The sequence below is a fragment of the Rhinatrema bivittatum genome, chromosome 4 (assembly GCF_901001135.1).
Source record: "Rhinatrema bivittatum chromosome 4, aRhiBiv1.1, whole genome shotgun sequence".
Classification (NCBI taxonomy): Eukaryota; Metazoa; Chordata; class Amphibia; order Gymnophiona; family Rhinatrematidae; genus Rhinatrema; species Rhinatrema bivittatum.
This window is the reverse complement of record NC_042618.1, coordinates 235,725,997-235,751,634: the sequence shown is the minus strand read 5'-3', so window position 1 is coordinate 235,751,634 and position 25,638 is coordinate 235,725,997. Positions and strand designations below refer to the sequence as shown.

The following is a 25,638-nucleotide window of genomic DNA, read 5'->3' as shown; positions in this document are numbered from 1 at the left end:
GCTCTCTGGTACCCTAAACCTGTACTGACAATTTTCTTAACACAGTCTCTGGATGACCATTAAACACTGAAGATTATACGCCATATCAAATTTTCCTCCTTTTCTATCGTGAACTTTCACATGCTAGAAAACAAATGGAGTATTTCTGAACAGCCCTAGTGGATAGGGATTATTCTGTCCCAGCCGTTCATCTTCAGACTGTAAATCCATTCATACAATGGGTTTCACTATTCAGCCTCATCTGATAATCACGACCTTTTGCAAGTCACTACTGTATTAAGACTCCAAGGACCTTGATGGGTTTGGTACTGTTTCGTGGATCAGTGCAGCATCTGCTTCATCCGTGATGGTGGTGGATATGCCATCAATTAAGCTTGGTGAAAGGACCGTCTGAGGTCTGGAGCATATAAGAGCACATTGTCCTATCCTAGTCTCTTGCCATCTGTTTTGATGCAATCCAGGTGTCCTTGAATGAGAGATTCAGTAGCAGTTTTCCTGAATGATATCTATTGAAGAAAGTCTCACAACTGCATTTGCTTTGAAAGAAAAGACTAGGGAAAGCAGTTACTTTCTCATAGTGTAAGAGTTCCTAGTCATCTCTATGACTGTGAACAGTGAAAGTATTTCTGCATACTTCATACCTTTGTCCTGAATTCCAGTCACCAGCCTGTGTGGATCTGTTCCTCTTTAGAGGCTCCAAAGTCAATGTTCAACCAGCTCACACAGCTGACTAATCAAAGTTTCCACCAGTTCCTCCTTTGAGCTGAGATTGCTGGTAGAATCTTGACCTCTCATACATTACATTGCACTTGGGGATAAAGTACGCTTCATACTTTTCCAGAACATTCTTATACCTATTCTGTTTCCCTCAGCTTGAAAGACGTGTTCAGCTCTGGACCCCTCAGTGTAAATGAGTGTGCACACGTACACCATCTCCATGTACAGCTTTCTTGCCATTCTGTACCCAGCAAACCACTGGCACTGGTCGGGCCAGGATACCAGATTGGCAAAGCTGAGGCCTGCAGGATGGTCAAGCTTTGCCATGAAAGGCTCACTTCAGGCTGAAAACTGGTTGTGAGGCTGTCTGGCTTACCTGAGTTTTCAACTTCTGCCACCATGTCCTGTTATAGATAGTTTTGTACTAATTAGTTAGGTAGAGTTAGGCTCCATTCCAGCAAGACATGACCACACAATGTTAACAGGAACAGTGAATGTCTTTATTATTTTCCCAGAATGTCTTCTGGTGCTTGAAAAACTTTGTTGACAACTTTATTAACACAGCCCCTGGCTGAACATTACATACAGATCATTATACTCCAAATCACGTTGGTGATATCATGAAGGAGGCTCTGCATTTCTCAAAAGAGATAACGAGGTTCAGACATAGTAGAATGAGCCTGATCATGTGTTTGATGCAAACAAGGTGTGCTCAGAATATCATACAGGTTAACCCTTAGTTGTGTACACATTTTTTATGCACAAACTCTATTGCCAATGCAACAAGGAATTTTGCAGACAAAATAAAGTGCATGCAACCTCTGTGCATTTAAGTCAGCACCCGCAAATGGAAACTGCATGCTAATGATGGCATTAAGTATTATTCCCCAATGCAGAGAGGTGCACTGACTTACCTCCTGTTTTCTTAGTGCTGGAAATCAAACTCCTAGTGCAAAGTGGAGTAAAGGTTCCATCGCTAGTGTCAGTCTACAGGCAGAAGCTGCTTTCTGGGAAGAAACCATTTTTCTGCACATAAATCTTATTTTATGCATGGAGAACGTGATTTGTGTGCATAAACTTGTTTTTCTGTGCACTGAACCTTTCTGTGTGTACATTTTCTGGTTTGTATTCATTTTTTAACTCTCGCTGCATTAGCATAACATTAGCTTACTACACCACTAGTTTAAAAAAGATTACCGTAGTTTGTGCGCTGAATTTCAGTGCAGTTTTGGGGCTCATCTTTTTGCATCAGTCCCAATGTTCTGCTCTGTCTAGAGGCTGGGCCAGTCCAACAACTCGCATAAAAGTAAGATTAAGGTTTGTTTTTTTCTTGGGTATATAGAGCACATATAACCAAAGATGTAATTATTTTTCCTGGCTGACATCAACAAATATTTTTTCTTAAGTCTTGAATTTGGGTGAGTTGATTTTACATTTCTGCTTGTTGCTTTACTTTCTGTCCTCCCTTGTTCCTCAAGTCTTGATTTTATTGGTTTCTCCTTTTCTCCCTTCATCCATCCTTCCCTTTTACTGTCTTTTCTCTTTTTTAAGTCTTACTGTTCCTGCTTTTTTCTTCCCGCTGTATCTATCCTCCTTTCTACACAGACAGCACTGGAGTAGTAGTCAAGGAAGCTAAATAGCAGTGTCTTAAAGAGCAATTTAATTCTTTGAAAAATAATTGTGTCTTTGTCTTTCCTACAGTTACCAATACATGAGCTTGAAAGGGAACTTTGAGCGTTCAGCAGGTCTACAGGCTGGGATAGACCTTGTCAAGGTGAGTCTGCAAAAGTTAGGACCTTAATACACTAAGCTGGAAAACATACCATATCATATCATTCTTAAATGAACAACTGGCAATTTACTTCAGCCTTTATTTATTGCTCTAAACCAGGAATGATGTACAGCATATTAAATGACATACTGGTTCAACAAGAGCTTATAATCAGAGAGGGCGATTTTTAAAGAGGTTTCCATGGCTAAACATAAAAGAGAACCTTTGAACATTGCCTCCCCCACATGGTGTAAAACGTGCACGTTGTCCATAGCGTGCATACTTTCCCCACAGAGAAAAGGGGCAGTGCCAAGAGGCAGGCTTGGGGAGGGCCTGGTAAATTATACACAGGGATTTCATTTTGATACTCCCATCAGTTTTTACCCTGCATACTTTGCATCTACAGAGTTTGCTGGGTAAAGAATTCCCACTGCACTGGCCCACGACAGAGTTTTCAAAGGGAAATTCCTCTGGGAGTTTCCCTTTGAAAATTGGCTTTTAGGCCCACAGTGGACACAGATCAGCTGCCCTGTGGATTCAAATCCAGCACTATCCAAAGGATGCAATCCAATCACTCTACAAACTTCAAAGAATTCTATACCACTGATCCTGAATTAACTAAGTCCAACTCCTTTTTAAAGAATGAAACAGAGCCACACCTAATTTCCCAAGTCAACAATCTCAAATGATAATGTGCCCATTGTCTTGAGAGAGAAACTGACACAGTGACTGGTGTAATGGGCTGGGAATCAAAAAACCAGCGTTCAAATCCTGCACCTCCCAATGACGTTTCTCGTGACCTTGGGCAAGTCACTTTATCTCCTGGTGCATCAGATAGATAGAGAATAACTTTTCATACTCCCAGAGTGATCATAGTTTAAAAAGATCTGCATTCCAGGGAAAGCGAGAGTTGATTTTACTGATGGATTCCTCATTTGTCGCAGGATCAACACAGCATAATTTTTTTATGTGACCTCCATATCCACTTTCCGTATGGTATCATTGACTCAATCAGAAAACACTGTGTAGAGGGGAAGATGGCCTTTGCACCCATGGTCCTGAGACTGCACTGTGGCGCATCTCCATGTGAACCTCGAGGTAAGATAAATGCAAGTCAATTGTTCAAAACTAGGAGATTAGGACATACAGGCATCACAGACATCTAATATATAACACTTGATTTGTACAGTTCAAAAAATGTTCATTGACCATATAGGGAGAATAACTTTCAAATAACTCAGTACAAGCCTATATATGCATGTATATGAGTCCATGCAGATCTGATATAGTATTTTAGAATTTGCATGGATCCATCTGCACAGGTTCTAAAATATGTGTATCCACACCCCCTTATGTACACGTGTACTTTACAGTGCATGCAGTTCTACGCACATGCTCTGAATCTTTAGAAGTATGCATGAACTTTCGGTTTTGCTGAAGTGGACTCATTCCAAAATGGCGCCCCCTGGTAAGACAACCTAACTTCACACCAGGAACATGGTCAGGATGGCATCTCTGGTGGTAAGGGACAAGGAGCAGCTGTTCCGTATCCGGGGAGTCTTCCAGTCTTGCCGGAACAATTGGACCTGCAGCTGTTCTGATTAGGCCTGATAACAGAGTTTAATCATACAGCATCCTACTCCCACAGGGTAAGTATTTTATAGGAAATAGGAAGATCGATGGGTAGGTGAGGGTGGAGATAGGGGGTTGGTGTTGCATGTCCCGTCTGTGGCCCCACCGCTGACGGCCCTGCTTGCCTGACCCGCGCTCCGACAGGCCCCAGTCTGGCGTCCCCCACTGCCGCAGCCAGTCACTGCCGTCCCCGGTGCTCCGTGTCGGCGTCATCTGCCTCTTCTGAGCCTTCGACCTCCCAGGCCACCCTGCAAGCATTGTGCAGGGCCTCGGCATCCTCCCGTGCCGAGACCATGGCCCTAGGCGTGCATGCACGTGGATCCCACAGCCCTTTAAAGGGTCTGTGATGGGAACTCCCTCAGCGGCGCGCCCTGATGACAACACTTGAGCTTCCTATTTAAAGCGAGGCCCTGTCCCCAGGACCTCGCCTTGGCAATTGGGTCGACACCTCTGGTGTAGCTAGTTGCCATCCTACGTTCCTTGATCCTGTGTTGATCCTGCGTTCCTTGATCCGGTCTCTGTTCCAGTGTTCTTGTGTTCCTGTGTTGTTCCAGTGCTCCTGCGTTCCCGTGTTCCCGAGGTCCTCTCTGTGTCCCAGTGTCTGTCTTGTTTCCTGCTCCACGTTCCTCCTCTCGTAGTACCTTCTCAGACTGATTCACAGTACTGACCTCTGCTTGCTTGACCACGTTTGACCGCTGCCTGGACCTGACTTCTGCTTGCCTGACCATGTTTGATCACTGCTTGGAACTGACCCTTGCCTGCCTTTTGTCTATGCTTGACCGCTGCCTGGAACTGACCTTTGCTTGCCTTTGACTACGCTCGGACTGATCTTGGAACTGACCCTTGCTTTGGCTGACCACACTCAGATGGATACCCTGGCTTTGACCCTTGCACTCCACTCAGATACTCTGTTGTCTCCTCCTGTGACCACCAAACCAGCCTGCTTGGAAGCTGCCCGCAGCCTTCGTCCACTAGACCAATATGCGCTGCCTATCTCACCCGGATGACTTTCATTTCCTGTTTCCTTCCAGAGGTCTCCGATGATCCTTGTTTGGGTCTAGTTCATCCTTGCCTCATCAGCCACGTACCTTTGCTTGTGGTGGGCACACCTCTCCGCTACTTCTCAGGGAGACCCTCAGAGGCCTACCTAAGCCCAGGGAGTCTGGGTATCCAAGGGCTCAACTTGCAGAAACCCCAGATTGCTATTGGTGAAGCTCCAGCTAGCCTCTGTCTCCTTGTGTGCTCCGCCTCCTGGTGGCAGGCACTCTCTGGGTCCGACCAGAGGGCCGTACCAATCCTGCACCAAGCCAAGGGTTCACCTCCATCACAACAGGTTGCCAAGGCCATGGACTCGGTGGAGCCTCTGCCTTGCAGGTTATTCTGGGTCTGACTACCTGCTTCCGGGAGCAGCAACAATTCATTGAAGCATTGGCCACCTCAGTGAAAAGACTGCATTCTCAACTCAAAGAATCCACTATGGCCAACCCAGGGGCTCTCGCCCTCAGCTCATCCTCTGCCTCATCGCCCTCTCGGGCATTGCTGGCCCTCCCAGCTCCTCCCCGTTTCAATGGGGATCCTCATCTCTGTCAAGGTTTTATCAATCAATGCTACATGCAGTTCTCACTGCAACCTTCTCTCTTTCCCGATGAAGTGACCAAGATCACGTTCATCCTATCTCGTTTGGAAGGGAAGGCCCTGGCATGGGCCTCCCCGCTTTGGGAGCATTCCGACTCAATACTGCAGCAGCTTCCTCAATTTATCTCAGCATTCCGACGTACCTTCAAGGACCCAGGCCGACAGGCAGTCGCCAGCCACCATCTGCTCCACCTCCACCAGGGGTCACACTTGATCTCTGAATATACTGTGGACTTCAGAACTCTGGCAATGGAGTTGGGACGGCAGGAAGACTGCCTGCAGGCACTCTATGTCGAGGGGCTGTCACCTGTTCTGAAAGACGAATTGGCCACCTGAGAGATCCCATCGTCTTTGGAAGATCTTATCTCTCTGGTAGGGCAGATAGACCACCGTCTCTGGGAATGGCACCGGGAAGTAAAGGCTTTCCGACCTCCAGCCCTGCGACCACCCCGGTCTGCGAGCCCCAAGTTAAAGGCATTACCGGTGGGTCCTCAAACCCCGGAAGAACCAATGCAGATAAACCGCAGTCGCTTACTCCCGAGGAACGCCTCCGAAAAAGGAAGTCTGGTCTCTGCCTCTACTGTGGGGGTTCGGGCCATCTCATCCAGACCTGTCTGGTGCATCTGGGAAACTCCAAAGCCTGAGCCCAGTGGGGGTCCCGAGCTTGGGTGCTATAGTTTCTGGCCCCCAACTTTTGCTGCCTGTCTCCCTCCTCAGGGAGGCACATTCCTTCGCTACCCACCACCCTTGTGGACACTGGGGCCGGTGGGAATCTCATCCTTGAAGAGGTAGTCACTCTCCTACAGATTCCCACTCAACCACTGGAGGTACCATTGCGCATTGCCTCCATCCACGGAGAACCTCTACCTGACCGTATCACTCACCGTATTCTGGCTATTCGACTAACCGTGGGGACCCTCCATGAAGAGGAAATCACCCTCCTGATCCTGAAACGGTCAGTATATCCCATAGTCCTTGGTCTCCCATGGCTTCAATTACATTCACCCCATTTCGACTGGCAGTTGCTTCAACTTACCCAGTGGGATCCTTGATGCCAAACCCATTGTTTACGGTGGGTACCCCGTCCATACCAGTACTAATTTCCACAACCCTTTCTGGGTTACCTACTCCTTACATGGAATATCAGGATGTATTTTCCAAACAGAAGGCCAATATCTTGCCCCCGCTCCAGAAGTTCAACTGCCCTATAGAACTCTTACCCGGCTCCACATCACCCAAGGGCAGAACTTACCCTCTCTCACTCCCGGAGACCCAGGCGATGTCTGCATATATTAAAGAAAACTTAGCCAAGGGGTTTATAAGACCTTCTACCTCCACGGCGTGCGCCGGGTTCTTTTTTGTAAAGAAAAAGGATGGGAGCCTGGGGCCCTGTATTGATTACAGGGGTCTGAATACCGTTACCTGTAAGGACTGGTACCCATTACCGCTCATCAGTGAGCTCTTTGATCGGCTGCAAGGGGCTCAAATCGTCACCAAGTTAGACCTACATGGAGCTTATAACTTAGTCCGGATTCAGCCTGAAGACATATGGAAGACCGCGTTTAACACATGGGATGGACACTACGAGTTTGTAGTAATGCTTTTCGGGCTATGCAATGCTCCTGCCATCTTCCAGTGGATGATAAATGAGATCTTCCGAGACCTCCTGTACTCATTTGTCATAGTGTATTTGGACGACATATTAATCTTCTCCAAGGATCTGGAGTCCCATCGCTCCCACGTCCAGACCATTCTCCAGCGACTCAGGGACCATCATCTCTATGCCAAACTAGAGAAATGCCTCTTTGAGCAGTCTAGCCTTCCATTCATGGGTTATATTATCTCAAATATATCAAACAACATACCCGTGTGACATCTTACAAACCTTTATTCATTACAACTATTTTTTAAAAAAACATAGATATAGTTTATACATACAATACATCACATTACATATAACAACTATTCATTCTCTCATGCATACCAACAATATCAATACATATAAACATTAAATATTGCACATCAATTAAAATACAACAGATTCTTTTGTTATATTTCTCAATATTGCACTTAAATTATTAAAAACATCACTCAGTATATACTCTCTGTCCTTAAGCTAGTTAACCAAAAAGCAAAGCGGAAGCCGCTCCAGTTGGCTGCGTAACAGTGAAGAAAACAAGAATCAGATGATGTAAAAAGCCCTTTATTAAAACGTGCCCGACTCTGGCCGAGTTTCACTCTAGTGTATAGAGCTGCCTCAGGGGCAATCAATTTAAGCAGGACATGTGTTATGCCTGCAGGGCTGAAGTCACAGTATTGTTCATTAACTTAAAACTTGTGACCTCAAGTATCATAATTTTTTATCTTTGTTACTGTTGCCATGCCACGTAGCACCATTAATGGAGAAAACTTCATTCAGTATATGTCATCAACAATACTTAGAATTTGGGTGACTGAGGAGTGTGTCAACATCAATATAGCCACTGTCGATAGTGGCTATATTGTTCACCTGGCCCGCATTCCGACAGGTCCCAGTCCGGCATCCCCACTGCCGCAGCCAGTCACTGCCATCCCCGGCACTCCGCGGTGGCGTCCGCCTCTTCTGAGCCTTTGACCTCCCAGGCCACCCTGAAAGCATTGCGCAGGGCCTCGGCGTCCTCCCGTGCCAAGATCATGCCCCTAGGCGTGCGCACGTGCAGATCCTGTGGCCCTTTAAAGGGTCCGCGATGGGAATTCCCTCCGCAGTGCGCCTTGATGACAACACTTGAGCTTCCTATTTAAAGCGAGGCCCTGTCCCCAGGACATATAGAGGTGTCATATAGAGGTGGAGGTAGAAGCTCATTTCAACAGAAGCTGTCTGCATCAAGTTCTAATCATTCACTTTTTTCTCCCCAAAACTAGTTACGTTAATGAAAGTAATCAGGCACAAAGTCAGTTTTACCCCATGGCAATGAAGGCCAACCTGAAGTTCAACAGATGTCTGATATAGTTACAGGCCCATTGCTCATCATTTCTCTGCTTACACTGGATCCCTCCCCTATAGGGGGTCAGCTAACCTCCACAAGGCTCCCAGCTTGGAATCCCTTCATCTTCATGCCAACGCTTATTTCTCTGGAAGCCCTGCATACCGATTGTGGTCAGCCTGTCTGTACAGAAGTTTCCCCTGGGCCCCTGTCTTTTACAAAACACATAGATATAAGGAGTATTTGAGGGTTTTCTCATTAAAGTTCCCAGCTGCAAGTTATCAGGGACTTCTAAATGTTACCATTACCTCTTCCCCTCACCCGCTTATAACCCTTATAATGAAGAACCCATACAAAGCAACCTTTCAGAGTTAAATTGAAATCACCTGAAGCTGGGTCTGAATTGTTAGTTCTCTCAGCTGCTTCTCATCCAGACATAAATAACACTAAATATAGTATGTAGGTAGGTACAGCAAAGGAGACCCTCTCTAGAAACAAATTCACAGATGTCTTCTAATAGACGGGGCCCATACACTAATAAAGAATAGTGTTTAATGGTGATTGAAGGGCCTCATCTTCTCTGGTTAATTACCACCTATAGGTGAATAGCTAAGGCCAATAAAAAAATAGGAGAAGGCTCCAGTTAAATAGTGATTCATCCACACATGCCTTGATTTCCTTACATCCTTACTGAGCTTATTGACTAACTCTGCACTGATTATCAGGATAAAATATGTATATACCACTTATAAAAGGCACTGTACACACATATATAATAGAAATATATGCATGCACAGGTTCCTTGCCAAAAATTGCTACCTATTTTATAAAATTACGTGCGTAGATTTTATATGCATAAATACTGACCCTTTATATACATATTTATACCACCTTTATGTGCAAATGTGGGTATATAATAAGGCAGGTCTCAGCCTACCTTCCCAACTGCACCAGGTCTGGAAGAAGGGGACCCCCTACATAGGAAGCCTAACTTCCAGTCATGGTAGGTGTATTAGTTGTCATGGAAGTCATGAAGGTCCAGAACACTGTGTATGGGATGGAGTCCAGAAAAATGGGATTCTATAGAAGAGCAGACATGGTAAAAAATCCACCGTAGAATGAATACTGTTTTCCACAGTAGCAGAAGTGCGTAATACCTCAGTAATAAGTGAAAAGTCCTTAGGTGCAACGTCAAGAACAAACAGGCCAGAATGAGAGCAGGGGGGACCATCAGCTGTAACCTTCACCCAAGCTGAAGGATGGACTATCTGAGGCTGCCGTGAGAGGGGTTAGTGAGCTAGATATCTCACGTTCTCAAGGGCAACAAGGTGAGCAGTCTTTGTGAGAAAGGCATATAAATACTTTAAATAAATAAATAAGGTTCTTGCATGTACTAACTATTATAAAGTTTATATATATATATATATATATATATATATGTATATATGGAGAGAGAGAGAGAGAGATCATTAATAGTCCAAAAGGCTGATAGGGGCTGCAATAATAAGCAACACCTAACTGAAAGTCCTATTTCTGTCCACACATGTAGGTAAAAAAAAGTGCATTAGGATAGCGTTGAGACCCAAAGGAATATATTAGATTAGATGTTTCTGGAGTTGCTGGAGGCTGTAGAGTGTGACCCATTTAGCTGTTCTCCTTGCCTGTAAGGAAGGTCCAGTGGTAGAGAAGAGTGAAGGCCACATAGAAAGAGTCAGTAGTGATAGTTTGTGTATTTCACCTTCATGCAAGTGATGCCACACAAGATGATTCTGATGGGCTGAGGTCAAGTGCACAAGTGCTGCAGGACAATCCTGAAGCACATATTGGGTCAGAAGAGCAGGACTCTGTGGAATTGGCGGCAGATAGAGAGGAACCTGAGAGGAATGTGGAACCAGATGAGCACACCCAGCCTTTGTCGCAGGATGAGCCCTTGCCAGCCTACAGAGAACCATTTACTCCGGATGTCTTGGAACAAGATGTGGATTAGGGGGAAGGCAGAGAAAGGGAAGGGGCCAGCTTTTCTTTATGAGCTGATGAGTTGCCTTGTACTCTAGCCAAGAGCCACATGCTGCTCAAAAATGATAGTGGCAGACCTGCTGGTAGGCCTGAGGCAGGACATACAGGGCCTCAAGGAAGCGGTGAAGGAAGAGATGCAAGGTGTAGGGAAATACAGGGTCTTGGCTGGATGATGTGAAAGGAATTGCAGTCCATGACTTCTTTCTGAAGGGAGTTGCTCCAGCAGATGCCTCCATGCCACCTGTAGCCAGCATGGACTGATTCCTTACAGCTACAGGGCCCCTGGATGCAGCCTCCCCCTGCATTTGCACCACCGTCACCATGATATGCTCCTCTGCCTGCTGTATTTTAATCAGCCTGGTGGGAGGCTCCCACTGTGTGTCCAACACCAATGATGTTGGCTCCTCCTCCTCAAAGGATGCCTCCTCTACCAATGTCTCCACCTCCTTAGAGGAAGGCTACCCCCTCAGATGATACAGGTGGGGACATTCCTCTTGGCTGACACAGGAATGATCTCATCATGTACACCAGCTGAAGAGGAGAGGCACACCAGAGCTGATAGACCTTCATCCTCTGGCTTCCCAAATATTTATATTCGGGAGCTCTTCTCCCTTCAAGAGCCCTCTTTCAACTATCACTCCTAGTCACTTTCAATGTCCATAGCTTCCAAAGGCACTGTGACTAGTGACTGAAGCTCTAGACTTGGGCAGTCCAAGGGACTAGAGTCATCACCCCCAAAAGGAGAGGACGACCCAGGAAAAACTAAATTGTTAACTATGCACATATCACCTTTGTCTTGTAAATACATGCACCTTCACTTTGAACATTTCTTTGTATCAGTGTTCCCTTCCTTTACAGTCTACTGGTGAGTCTGGCAATGTATCTCTTTCAGTTCCTACTCTTTCTAGTCATATGCCTTCTCTTCCTCCTCTTCTTCATCATTGGGCTCTGTAAGATGATCATCTTGTCCCTCTGGAGGAGGCAGGCCTCCTCTTTTGACTGGTTATGAAGCAGACAGCATGTTAGAAAGATTTCATAGACTTTTGTTGAGTTGTCCAGCCAGCAGAAACATGTTTTGAATAGGTCAAAGATTCTCTCAATGACTGCCCTGGTCTGCTGGTGAGCCCTGTTGTGGCGGACATCTGCTGTAGTCTGTGGGTAACCAGCAAGATCATGAATCAAGTTTTGAGTGAATATCCTCTTTCACCTATAAGGGAGAAGGCAGAGAAGAGCAGAGTGAGATAATTCAAGCTGGTAGGCAGCGGGGTTGCCCCCTGGTAGAGATTGGAGAGAGCTTCCGGAGCTAAAGCAGTAAGACCTCCTAGAGACAGAGGAAGAGAAAAGGGCAGAGGTTAGGTGCTGTGTGCATGTGGTGATAGCAGCATACCTGTCTAGAAGCCAACCCCTAGTGATGAGACCTTCCTGGAAGTGGTCATGAATTCCTGAATATGAGAGGATTGTAAGCATCATGGCAGGATCCTCAAAACCTAGGCACGTCCACATGATCCCCAAGGCATTGCAGATCACCTACATGTTGAAGGAGTAGAAATGGTTGCGGAAAGTAGCCTCATTGTCCACAGGTGCCCTTATAGGGATGTGAGTGCAATCAATAGCCCACAGAACAGAGGGGAAACATTCCGTTTGGTAGAAATCATTGATTATTTGTTGTTGCTGTCTTCTGTGATGGAAAAATATATAAAAATGTGTTTTCCTGAGAAATTCGGCCAGATACTGATCAATACATATGGAGGTAGCTGACTGGCGTATTCCAGAGCCATGACCCGTAGAGGTGCCTGAACGGTGCTGGTGGCCAAAAAAAAAGACTTTGAGGTGTACTAGTGAGACCTTTCCATGTAAAATGGTGCAGCTCCTACTTTAATTGCTGGCATAAATATAGTATGGTTTCCTTCCTGAAGCTGAATGTGTGCAAGACTTGCTCCTCTGACAGATCTGAAAACTGTGCCCTGGTCCTTTGTGCTCTCTGTAAAGGATACCACCTCCTCCTCCTCCTCCTCCAATCTCTCTCCCTCCTCAAATGTTATGCTATGAGTATACATATCTTTATAATACTCATGTTCAACATCAGTTCACTTCCACTCCAGTTAGTCCCAATGCCACATACATATACCCCCAGTTAGCCCCAGTGACACATACACCTACCCCAAGGTAGCTGTACACACCAGACACACACACATACACATACACACACACACACACACATACTCATACTATAAAAAATGTGCCATTCATAGCACGATTCCCCCATAGGGCAGAAGCAAACCTAGCATCAGACAGAAGGACAAACCTGACAAAAAAACATTGGAGCCATACACACTTCTGGGCAAAGATAATGATTTCCCAGTTAGCCCCTCCCCCCCCTCCCACATAGCTAGAAGCCCTGTTCACTCACCAGAAGAAACCAGCACACCAAATACCAGGACTAAAAAGTCTATGTTAGCATGGCTTTCCTAAAGAAAAAAACGTAAGCCATGTTATTGTAATGCAAATTTAGGAATTGTAGATAAAACACTAATGCACATCCCTATGTTCCCAGGAGTGTTCTTAAAAGGACACATGTCCCAAAAATAACTCCTTTCCCACCTATTTCTAATGCATTTTCACTTCTCACAAAAGCTTGCCTTTGTGAATAAGATTTCAAATACAGATAAATATGTTAAATGTAATTTAGCAGATGGAACCTTAGGACCTCAATTCTGGTACTGTTCCAAGATAAGAGACTTTTGGCAGAATGTGGTTGGCTCTATAGCTTCTTTAACTGGACTATCATTACCTTTGGATACTAACATAATTCAGTTTCATAGCTTGAAAGGTACTGTTTTATGTAATAAGTATGTTAAGCAATGGATAAGTAAAGCTCTCCTTCAGGCGAAGAAAACCATTCTGCATTGTTGGTTGGCAGAGGACCCACTGATCCTGAACTCAATGGAAAAACCAATTACATCAGATGTGATCTGTGAGCAGTATATGGAAAAAAAATAGATATCTACTAGAAAAGGAGAGATTTTTTGCATATTTGGGATCCTTACCTGCAATCCTTGTCACATAGAGCAAGAAGCATGATTCTCAATAGTTTTGCATAATTTCTGTGATCAGTTACTTAGGCGTGCCTGAGCTAGAACTGTTTTCCTGACAAATACTGGTCATATCTGCCATTTGCCTTTGGAGGGTGGGAAGAGGGGAAATAGATATCCTCTGGGTATATGAGGTTTTTGTGCAACAGGGTTCGGCAGGGATATGGAAGAATCCACCATTTCCCTGCCTCATGTTATATTGTTTCTGTTTTATATTATTGAATAGTATAATAAAAAAAAGATTTAAAATTAACTCCCCACCCACCATTCAAAAATCAGCTTGGGTGGTCTTGTGTGCCCCCCACCCACTCCTCACCACCTGTCGAGGCGATCCAAGCTCAAAATAATCTAAAAAATTAAATGTAATGTTGTACGTGATGCCCTGCCTCCTTCCCAAGCCCCTCCCCTTTATTCCAGATTACCTCTGCCCAAACCAAAGATGGCCCCATATCCCAACAATCCACCAAGTAGCAGGCCTCCCCCCACCCCAGCCTCACAACATAAACCCTAATGCTTGGTAGTCTAGTGGCCTCCCACCTCTTCCACCTCCCTTACATAGAAAATAGACCTTAGTGGTCTAGGGAGGACCCCTGACCCACCTCTTACCTAAGAAAGCCAGTCTGCGCCATTTTGGAAAATATGTTAACCAGCCTGGAGCTACAGGGTGCTGTGTGCTGCCACTGGACTACCATGGATTGATTTCTTAGGTAACGGGGGTTTGCAGGTCCCCCTAGATCACCAGGGTCTATATTCTATGTAAGGGTGTGGGGGGACCCTAGACTATCAGTGACAAGGTTTATGTTTGGGGAGGGTTGGGTTGGGCTACTTGGGTGGGGTTTGAATACAGGGAGAGGTAGATATGGGGTAATTTTGAAGAAAGAGGAGGGGTACGGGAAGGCAGCAGGGAAGTCTCCGTGCTATTATTTTTTACATTTTTTTAATCTTCTGGGCCTGCTGGGCCACTTCATCAGGCAGCAGCCAAATGGGCAGAGGTCTTCTCAGACCCCCTGGGAGGGAGTTTTGGAAGGTTTCTGGCCACGTGGGCATTTAAGACAAGGGCAGCCCTGTGCATTAGTGAGCCTTTCTGTGCGATAATTTTTTTTTCTCAATAAAAAATATCGCGGAAAAATCAATGTGATATTTCCCTCAAGAGGGTCAAAATTTCACAGGAACACTCCCCCATGATATTTTGCCCCTCCTGCAGTAAAATATAACAGCTTGATAAATGACCCCCCCCCCCTAAGTTTGAAATTGGTGTGTTATGTAGGTGTAAAAGTGTTCATGCATTTCTAGTAATGTTCAAATGTACATTCTTTATAAAATAACAAAGTACTTGTGACCCTCTAAACCACACCCCCGATATGGCCAAACACACCCACTTTGTTCATGCTTACTGTCCCGCACGAGCACCCAGTACGCATGTAAAAATCATTTGTACAACATACGTACGTCCAACGTTCATGCGTACAAGGCATTTTAACACATGGCATACCTTTGAAAATGTACTTATATGTTTGTAAAATAAAAATGGATGAGTTCTGCATCTGTGTTCCTGTCTAATGACGTTGACTTATCTCGAAATGTCATCCTTATATGAGGCGATTCTGAAAGCAGGAAAAAGTAAGGGTATATCAATGCAAAGAATGAAAAAGCATGGCCACTTTACTTCTGCTTTGCATGTTATTTTCAACCTTAAAACTCCACTCATTCCCATTCCTGGAAAAGCTAAAAATAATTACTCAAATTACCTAACCCTGGAAAAGGCCAGGTTGTTTTAGTGACAAGCCAGTAAAAACTGTCTTGGAACCACCTTTCCACTTCCTTAGACAACACACAATTTGGTTTTCCTTCTTTATTTTCATCTGCAGGTTACTGGGAGGTGAACGGATTTGGTCTTCTGGGTATCTATAAAGCAGACTTGGATATGATTGGGGGAATGAACACCAGAGAGTTCCGGGACCGCTGGGGAGGAGAAGACTGGGAACTACTCGACAGGTATTTGACTTATAAGCTGTATTCTGTTCCCTTTAGTGCCTCTGCTCTGTTACTCAGTCTAGCATGATGGCAGTCATGGCATGCTAGCTGACATCACTTTGTATCTGTTTGCCCTGCAAGCTTCAGGGGAAGTCTTTCTGTATTCTGTCTTCCTGTAATCAACTGTTAGGTCCCTGGCGGGGTGTACTTATGCACTGCTAACAGAGGAAACAGACAAGCAGATCAGGTACAAGTTTAGGCCTTTACTTTGAAGCTTGCACAAACAGCAAGGAAAACAGGTCAGCTGTGAGCTTAGCACCTGTGAAGCAATAGTTTGAGTTCAGAATCAAGGTTTATTAAAGTCCACAGAAGAGGAAGCCATGTCCCCATGCGAGCCAGGAGCAGAGCTAGGCTAGCTCAGCCAAAACCCAGACTCAAACTCAAGATCAAGGGAATTTTTTTTTTCTTTTTTAAATTAAGGCTCCATGGCAAGAAAGCTGAGTGGCCTTCAAATTACCGGGAACATTTCTTTGCTCCCAGCAGCTCTTTTTGATTGGTCCTGCAACTAATCCGGCTCCTTAGGAGTAGGATTTTGGAGGCTATCCTGGAAGCTATCCCTCAGGAGCTTTTGTCTTTCCCTTTGTTCTTGAGTTAGTTCACCAACCAGGGCATCCCTCCTCTAATCTCAGCTGACCTTGGTTCCAGCTCCGTAGCAACCAAACCTCACAGCAACATGTGCAGACCCTAACCTCTGAATAACCGGACCTTCTGCCTCTCCTCACTCGGAGAAAGTATACAGTCCCCCTTTGCCTTTTCTGCATGCATGCGTTTACCTCTGTATTCCTCCCTTTTTGTTCTGCATGCTTTCTCTTTTGTAGCACTTATTTTTCTAAAAGAAAAAGCATTTATGGATTTACTTTGTCTGTCTGTCTGTCTGTGTACGCATTATCTACCGAACCATTCAACCTACAGCGACCAATTTTTCAGGCTAGGTATATCTATATGCAAGCTAGAAACTGAAATTATGTTTTCCTATAAAGCTTATAAATCTATTCCAAAATTGAAAATACTGAAAAAAATTTTTTTAGAAAAACAGCACTCATAGGAATTGCTCAACAATTCTTTACTTGTTTCCTTTCTTCTTAAGTGTTGTTTACTCTGTTTCCATCTCTTTCTTTCTTTGCTTTTTCCTTCCATGAGTTCTCCTTTTATCCCCTCCTCCTTTTCCTATCTCTTTCTAACTTATTCCCCTTCCATTTATTCTGTCCTAATTTTCTTTTCTACTGTTTTATTCTCACCCTTTCTTCTTACTTTTAGTTTCTATATTTTCTTTTCCCTTGTATTTTTTTTCTTTTACCTTATCTCTGCCTTCCTTTGTCATTTCTCTCTGCAGTAAACATATTCCCTGGAGCAGAGAATGTTCCACTAGAGAGTGCAAGTGTAGTGTTTGTGTTCTGCCAGTGGGTGGCAGAGCAGAGCCTCATACAGAAAGTCCAGTACTAAGGCACCAATGAAATGAAGTGCAGTAGGCGGAGCTCACTGCTTTACTTCAGGTTTAGTGCATATTTTTTGTATGTTAAAATTACTTCCCATGTCATGAGGGTTTTAGTGCACAAAAAATGTATCCTAATCAGGAACTTAGAAAGTGTCCTAATTTTAGTGCACTTTCCATGCAAATGCATGCTAATGACCTGCATTGCACACTTTTTTACTTTGCTTTTGTTGCTTATTGTTTTACTTCACCCCTTGAGGAGAAGTAAAGTTTTAATTTCTATTTATTCAATACAAGTAAAAGGAAGTTACACAAAACATACAATTGGGTAAAATGGTAGTAAAGTAAAAAAAAAAAAAGAGATAAAGTGAACTAAAACGATAGTTAACCTTTTACCTTACTACTGTTTTCACTTCAGTTAGAGATAGAAGTTAAGTTTAATTTGTACCTCTAACCATTGAATTACAAAACAATTTAGGCTCTCCAGTCTGGGAAGACCAAGTTTGGATACCACAACCAGGACGTTCAAATCCATGGCCCTAGCAAACAGGAATTCTGAATTCAGGATCCCATCACTGGAAAGCCCATGCCCCTACAGTGGAAAACCTGAGTCTGGGGCCCTCATAACTCGGAAGCCAGAGTCCAGGACCTCCAGCATTCAGGAAGCCCGAATCCACACCTCTAACCCAGTGGTTCTCAAACATTTTCCCATCGTGACACACCTGACAGACCATGCTCACATGTGTGACACACTGCTCATTACAATTCACGGCAGAAATAAAAAAATGAAGATCCAGTTTTATTTTTATTGTTAAGAATGACACTAGGGAAAGACAAGTACTTTGTCTGAACAGAAATTGCATAAATAGTAAACATCCCACACCAAAACACCAATTTCCAGCACTTAAACAGTAACCACCTTACCTAAGAAAAGGCATCACTGAAAATATTACACCAGGCCTTAAGATACTAATGCACCTCCTATTAGGAAAACAGACCAAACCAGGCTGCCATAGAGCCCTACACAGAAACTACATGCCAGCAGAGAACCTCACCTGAATCACATGTGCTGACCCTCATCTAACAAAGAATAAAGAGACCAAAATGCATAACTAGAAGCATGCAGACAAAAACTGAACTGGAAACTGCAACAAGCCAGAAAGGAAAAAGAGAAATTCATTAGTTTTTAAAACAAATCAAGAAATATAAAATCAATAGTAATAAAACCATACCAACAAAAAGAACAGATTTCAAAATAGCTGTTGAATGGAATATCCAATAATTAAAAACTCATAAAAAATTTTAGATACCAATAAAATATTTCAAAATAGCAAACACAAAGATTCAATAATGAAAAAAAATGCTTTGCTCTGCATACCTGGGAACGTTTGATATCCAAGTGCCCTGAGATTGTTTTGAATTCGCAAGAGAAGGGGTGGTTTGCTTGCAGCTTTCTCCTCTCTCTGTCACACATAAGCTTTGTCTCTCACACAGGCTTTCAATGAAACACATATACACATGCTTTTTTCTCTCTGACTTATATAGACTCTTAATCACTCATTTACACACATGCTTTCTGTCTTTTCACACTTACACACATACAGGCTTTCAATCACACATTTACACACATGCTCTCTCTTTCTCTCACTTTCATACATGCTCTCTCTTTCTCTCACATACACACAGGCTCTCAATCACATACTCACGTGCTCTTTCACCTACACCGGCTCTCAGTCACACACAGACACACATGCTCTCTCTCTTACTTATACGCACAGGCTCTTAATCATACATACACATGATTCTCTCACATATACAGGTTCTCAGTCATACACTTACATTCATGCTAACTCTCTCACAACCAAAGGATCTCATTCACACACAGGCTCTCAATCACACACACATACTCTCTTTCACACAAAGAGATTTTCAATCACACAATTACAAACATTCTGTCTGAGACACATAGGATCTCAAACCATAAGCTTGCTCACGCACTCACTCTCTCTCTCCCCCCATCGAACTAGCAGCGGCAGCAGCCTCCTTCACTTCCAGCCCTCGTGGTCTCAAGAAAGGAGTCCCATCGGTCGCGGGGGATGAGTTTGTTCCTCTTTTGCTCCGCACTGCACTGCTTTTCTTCAGGCTGCGCTTCTCTTCTTTGGGCCGATGCTGCACACACTAGCATGGTCTCTTCTTCCTGCGCGTGCGGCCACTGCATACCACTTCCTCTTCCGGGCCATGGGGAAAGGGAAGAAGAGACCATGCTGGTGCCGCTGACTCCAGCTCTCCTGCCACGTTCCACCCGGGCTACCAGCATTTTAAGCCCGCACCAGTTGAGAACCGCTGCTCTAACGTATCCCATCCACTGAAAGGTTCCCCTACTCCAGTCCTCCACCATTCCACCATAACTCCCCTCCCCCTAAGTCCCTTAACTCACCCCCTACTCTAGTCCTAGTGGGATGCATTAGAGAGTTGGGGGGCAATAGTGAGGTCTGTCAGGTTTGGGGGATAAGTGGTTGGGTATGCTGATTGGTTGGAGGGGATAAGTGAGTGGGTGGGTTGAGTGAGGGGGATGCGTTAGGGGGCCTTGTGGATAGGGAGGCTGGAGTAGGATGGATTGTGATGTCCTCTAAAGTGGGACTCTGGTGTGGGGCCCCAGACTCGGACATCTCAGTATGAGGGACTCCCCCGTCCATAATGCTTCTAATTTTTATGTAAGTCAGTCATCTCAAGTGTGTGTAAAATTTAATTTCCACCTCTAACTACTGAAATTAAAATGGTAGTAAAAAGTTAATTACTATTTTAGCTCACTTTTTTACTTAACTACCATTTGACTACACTTTTTTAGAGCTGATTTTTTAATTACCAGGTGCAGTACATATCCTTAACACAGAGCTGGGACTAAGGGGGGGGGGGGGGGGGACAGCTGCCCTGGGGTCAAGCCCAAGAAGGCGGCATCAGCAAGGCTGCTTTTACCTTTGGGCATAAGCACAAAAGACTCTGTTCTAATTACTCTATTGGTCAATGCCCCAAATCTCAGGCAGCAGAGATCAGCCCTCTGCTTCCTAATCCAGCCCCTCCCCTCCCAAGTCGCATGCAAGGAACTGGATGGGGGTGGATGTGAGCTTGGAGAGGACAGAGCCCAGTGCAAAGCAGAGAAGGATCCGCCCTAATCCAGCCCCTTCTCCTCTCTTGTTCCCCCTCCTATCTGTAGGGAACAGAGGGGTAGATTTTTAAAGAAGCGCGCGCGGGGTACGTTTGTGCGCGCTACCCAGCGCGCACAAATGTGCACCTGATTTTATAACATGTGTGCACTGCGGGGCACATGTTATAAAATCCAGGGTCGGAGCGCGCAAGGGGGTGCACACTTGTGCACCTTGCGTGCGCCGAGCCCTAGGGGAGCCCAGATGGTGTTCCCCGTTCCCTCCGAGGCCGCTCTGAAATCGGAGCAGCCACGGAGGGAACTTTTCTTCCTTTCCCCCCCCCCACCTTCCCCTCCCTTCCCCTATCTAACCCACCCCCCAGCCCTACCTAAATCCCCCCCTACCTTATATCAAGCATTTACGCCTGCCATTGGCAGGCGTATCTTGTGCGCACCGGCCAGCTGCCAGAGGAAGGATGCTCTGAGAGCTCTCTCAGGAGTGATTTTCTTAAAAAAAAAAAAAAAAGTTCTAGATGTGATGGAAAGAAGGTTGGTACAGTGCCTGCCTCCCAACGCCATCAACTCCTGACCCAGTGAGGTAGGGGTGCTGCTTCTTCCGCTCCACTGCCACTTCCCTCCACTTCAGGAAAGCTAGTGCCATTTTGAAAAATAGCATTGGTGGGGCAGGAGCGACTTAGGATCGCTCCTGCCCCATTTAAACCCAGAAACGGGGTAAAGAGGTGTGACGGGAGGGAGCATAGGGCAGCCAGAGAGGGCTGGTACCGAGCCTAGGGGGGTCTTTTATTCAAGTCCTTGGTGGCAGGGGTTGCGGGTTTCCATCTGAACCTGATAGTTTTAATTTTTCTTGTTTCATTTTGTTTCTTTAAAATGAAACAAACAAGAAACTAAATGAAAAAAAAATAAATGAAATGAAAAACAAAAACATGCTCAGTGCACACCTCTAATAGTTGAAAGGCTTAATATGTATAATGATTTGACAGGCTGTGGGCTAGAGAAATAGAGGAGGTTACCATTTGTGCTCAGTCCTTTTGATGAAGTGAGCAAGCGCAAAAGAATACTGTCAGGATACGTGGTAGCCAAACCTGGGTTTGTCGGCACGCTAAAAAGATGAATTTTAAAAGCCTGACGCGCACCGAAATTAGGGGATGCGCAAATGCTGGGCACACCGGTGCCGACTGGATTTTAAAAGCTGCCCAGATACACGTGTAAATGCCGCTATGTGCACATATCAGAAAGGGGCAGGGCACGGGCATGGTCTGGGCGGTGCATGAGCACTCCAGGAATTTAACCTGGAATTTGCACGTAAATACTTGCACGATCCGGCGCGTGTGCCGGGGGTCCCCTGCTGCGTAACTTTACTTCTGCGCCGGATGACGTGTAAGTAATAAAACAAAATATCTAGGCAGATCAGCGGGGTTTTGAGGGTTGGGGGCTAACAAGGGGAAGGAAGGCTATTAAACCAAGGGGGATTTGGAAGACCTGTTCCTTAACTGGATGAACTGGGAATGAACTGGGAAAACTGACAATGGTGTCAGCGCGCATCCCTATTAAAGTCCCCCCACTTATGCAGTAGAAGTGGGATTTGTGTGCACAGGTGCGCGCCCACTTAAAATTGAGCATATGTGTGTACGGCCAGGCACGAGTGTGAATTTTATAAAATAGCCGCGTCCCTGGATGCAGGTCGACAAACATGTGCGCCCACACTCCGGTATGAAAGTTACCACCCCTGCCTCTGCCTAAGGCAGCAGAAATCTAGGGGGGCAGCCGCCTGGCTGAAGATTTGCTGTCTTTCAGCTATGGGGATGTGCATTCCTTGAATTCAGTTTTTCTTTTCTTGTTAAATTTTTCGTTTTTATTTAGGGCGAACTAAATAAAAATGAAAATTGAACAAAAATGAAAAAAAAATGTTTTAAAAGTGAAACAAACTGAAAAAGAAAACAAAACTTTTCTGGCTGCACATCTTTATATTCAGCTGGGCTGATTCTCACTCAGCAGAGAAGAGCCCTCTGTTTCCTGAACCAGCCCCTTCCCGCCAGGCAGCATGCAGGGACCAGGAGGGCCTGCAGCATCCAGAGCAAAGGAAGATCATTTTGGGGAGATTAGAGGGACTGAGCAGAGATCATTGGAGTTGAGAGGGGGAATAGCTGGGATGGCGTATGACTGTCTGTGTAAGAGAGGGGAACAAGGGTAGGGGGCAGTGTTGGTGTGTGAGAGGGAAGGGGGTGATGCCAAGTGTGTGTGTAAGTGTGAGTGTGAGTGTGTGAGTGTGTGTGTGTAAGTGTGAGTGTGAGTGAGTGTGTGTGTGTGTGTGTGTGTGTGTGTGATATTGGGTAGGATGTAAGGGAGGGGGATGCAAAGAGGAGCAAGACTGGAGCATAGTAGGCAAAATCTTCCACCTCTTCTCTCCCCCCCACTACTATTTACAACCTCTCTCCCTTGATCTTGGAACCTCTCTCCCCAGATCCTGGAACCTCCCTTCCTTCCTTTCTACCTCTCCCTTCTCCCCAGATCCTGCAACCCACTCCCCTGTCCTTCCTAATGCCCCCTCCCCTTCCGCTGTGAAAGAATATGCCTCTCCCTTTCTCCTCACCCCTTTCCTGATCCTCCTCCCTTCCTCTCCCTATTCCTGTGGTCTCTTCCCTATAGTGATACTTGAGATCACTTTTCTTCACCCAATAAAAATAAAATAAATGATATTAATAATGCGTCTAAAATTACTTTATTTGTATAATGTAATATAAAAGATGGAAATGTTTGCCAATTTGCTTCTTAATTTTTTAATTTTTGTGACAGGATCTATCCCTGAGCTGCCACAGGAGGGGGATGATGAGGGTGATAGCATCAATAGTGCCTAGAGGGTCCAAAATCCTAAACCTGTCATTGGTGCTAGCCCTAACCAGGATGCCACAGCATATTTAACTTTTAAATAAATGTTTTAGGAATTTTGAATTCATCAGAAAGTATAGATTTTATTTTTGAGTCATATGGCAGGTTGGTTTTTTTTTCTCTGCTGTAAGTTATCGAATGTGTACCCTTAAAGCTTCTTGTGAGTTCTGTTCCTCTCATGCTCTGCTATTACAGCTTTTTTACGTTTCTTTCAACCCCCTTGACCTTTGTACACATCCTTCATTTCCAGGATTGTGCAGGCTGGCTTGGAGGTGGAGCGACTGTCTCTGAGGAACTTTTTCCATTACTTTCACTCAAAGCGAGGCATGTGGAACAGACGCCAGCCAGGAACATTGTAAAAGGCTGAAGGGTGCCCAGCGGACTCATCTACACCAGTATCCAGGCATGCCGTCAGTGTCTTGTACTCTCTCTCGCCCCAAAGCTATCTGTATTTCAGAAGCACACAGGCAAAGGTATAAAACCAAAAGTTATATGTGGAAAAAGAGAGAGAAACAAACACTGCATGCTTCATAGCAGCAGGTTATTTATATGTGGTCTCTTTTAAAGTTCTTCCACCAGAACTACATGTAAATGTGCAATTGGCTGCTGGAACCAAAGAAGGTACAGCCTATCAACAGAAAAAAAAAATGACTTTATAAAAAAAAATCTTTTGCTAGGTTTTTTTCTGTCCAAAATGGTAAAACCTGTCCTCCTTCTAGAACATGGATTTGCTGTGCATCTGTTTGCGCCTGAGTTAGAATCTGAAAGTTCAGATCTGTTGGCCTTCTGCTGCTGCAGAAAACTTTGCTGCCAGAAGACCTTAAGCAGGTGTGGTGTCCTGTAATTGTGTCCTCCCTGGGCACAAACAGGAACCGGAAAACTCAGTGGACCTAAGGAGGACAAACTGAAGGTGCTAGATCTGACAGAAGTATCTGCAGCCACATGGCATGCTGCAAAGAAAGAATGATAAAATGCTGATTGTCCTTACAAAGATCTCTTGTAAATACTCTACACACATCTCTGTGCAGAAGACATTTAAAGGTATTTGTCTCTGGGCAGGATACTCAGGTTTCCAACCATGCTGCATCTGTGTAATATGTCTAAGTATCAAAGAAAGTGAAGGAGAATGTTGAGTACTTAAGGGTGGCAATGCTACAGTTCACATATTTCAAGGGCATTAAAGGAAGAAAAGGGTCAGGTCTTAATGATTCTTTGTTTCTTAATTCTGGGTGTTGGTCCTGAGATGCATTAATTTATATTAGGAAAATAAAAATCAAGTAGTCTGGGGGCCATTTTAATACAGCAGTAGGCCCAGAGCCTTGTGTCATTAAAAATATGTAGGGTAATGCATAGAAAATTATTTTTCACAGACCCTCTGTCATTGACTGGGCTCTGATGAATGCTACATATGTGAGTGAAGTGAGTGTATTTTTGTCATTAGACAGTTTGGATACCACATGTTTCAAATGTTACCCTAGTTTCATTTGTGTTTTATCTTACATGGACACTTCTGTCATAATTTCTAGGCTGGACCATTCATTTCCCTACTTGTCGCAAGGACATCGGTTTTTTTTGGGGGTAGAATGAAGTCAATAATAATATCTTGTGTTCTCTGTGAATTACAGCAGATTCAGTTGTGGTTTCCGAGCTCCACAAGGTCTCTGATTTTGTCCCTGGCTGCTGCTCCCCATTGCACGTCCAGGTTTACAGATTGCCTCTTACAGCCTTACTCCTACAGTAGAGACAAGAGCAGGACCCCATTACAGGGAAGGTCAAGTAGGACAGTATCCAAGGATGGAGACCCTCATACCAAAATCTAGGTACTGTTAAAAACATTATTTAAAAAAAAAAAAAAGCATTGAGTATATTCTCAGGGTCTGATTCTTTTTCACAATGCTACCTAAAGGCTTTGATGCAGTCACCACCCTTCACTCCACTCTGTATAGGTTAAATGTACTGCAGGATTGTCTTGCAAAGATCATACTTTCACAATTAGGTCTCAGCTGTTGTGCAATAAGGCACTGTTGCCCCAGGTGCATTCTTACCTTGTAAACATGACAGACTCTACAGCGTCTTGTTGAATGGTCTGAAATTCAAAACACTAGACAGGACAAGTTTTACTTTCATAGTGCAATAATGCTATTTGCATATCCTTTCTTTTATTGAAGTATTGAAATGAGCGGCATGTACTTGTCTGTGAGCACTAAGCAGTCATTATCTTGGTCAGCTAGTCCTTTGTGTCTTTAGTTTTAAAAGGTAGCAGGAAAAGACATTTTACAAACTGCCTCATTAAACTT

General features: G+C 44.6%; 1 protein-coding gene across 1 annotated transcript in view; it reads left to right on the top strand.

Moving 5' to 3' along the window:
- The window catches only part of B4GALNT3 (beta-1,4-N-acetyl-galactosaminyltransferase 3), a 397,614-nt gene extending 372,418 nt beyond the window's left edge, over positions 1–25,196 (top strand). Inside the window, exons 17-20 of the mRNA XM_029599934.1 lie at positions 2,419–2,491; positions 3,433–3,586; positions 15,695–15,821; positions 23,592–25,196. Coding sequence (XP_029455794.1) covers positions 2,419–2,491; positions 3,433–3,586; positions 15,695–15,821; positions 23,592–23,700 — 463 coding nt within the window. The 3' untranslated portion in view covers positions 23,701–25,196. The remainder of the gene's footprint in view (positions 1–2,418; positions 2,492–3,432; positions 3,587–15,694; positions 15,822–23,591) is intronic.
- The last annotated feature ends 442 nt before the right edge of the window (positions 25,197–25,638 follow it).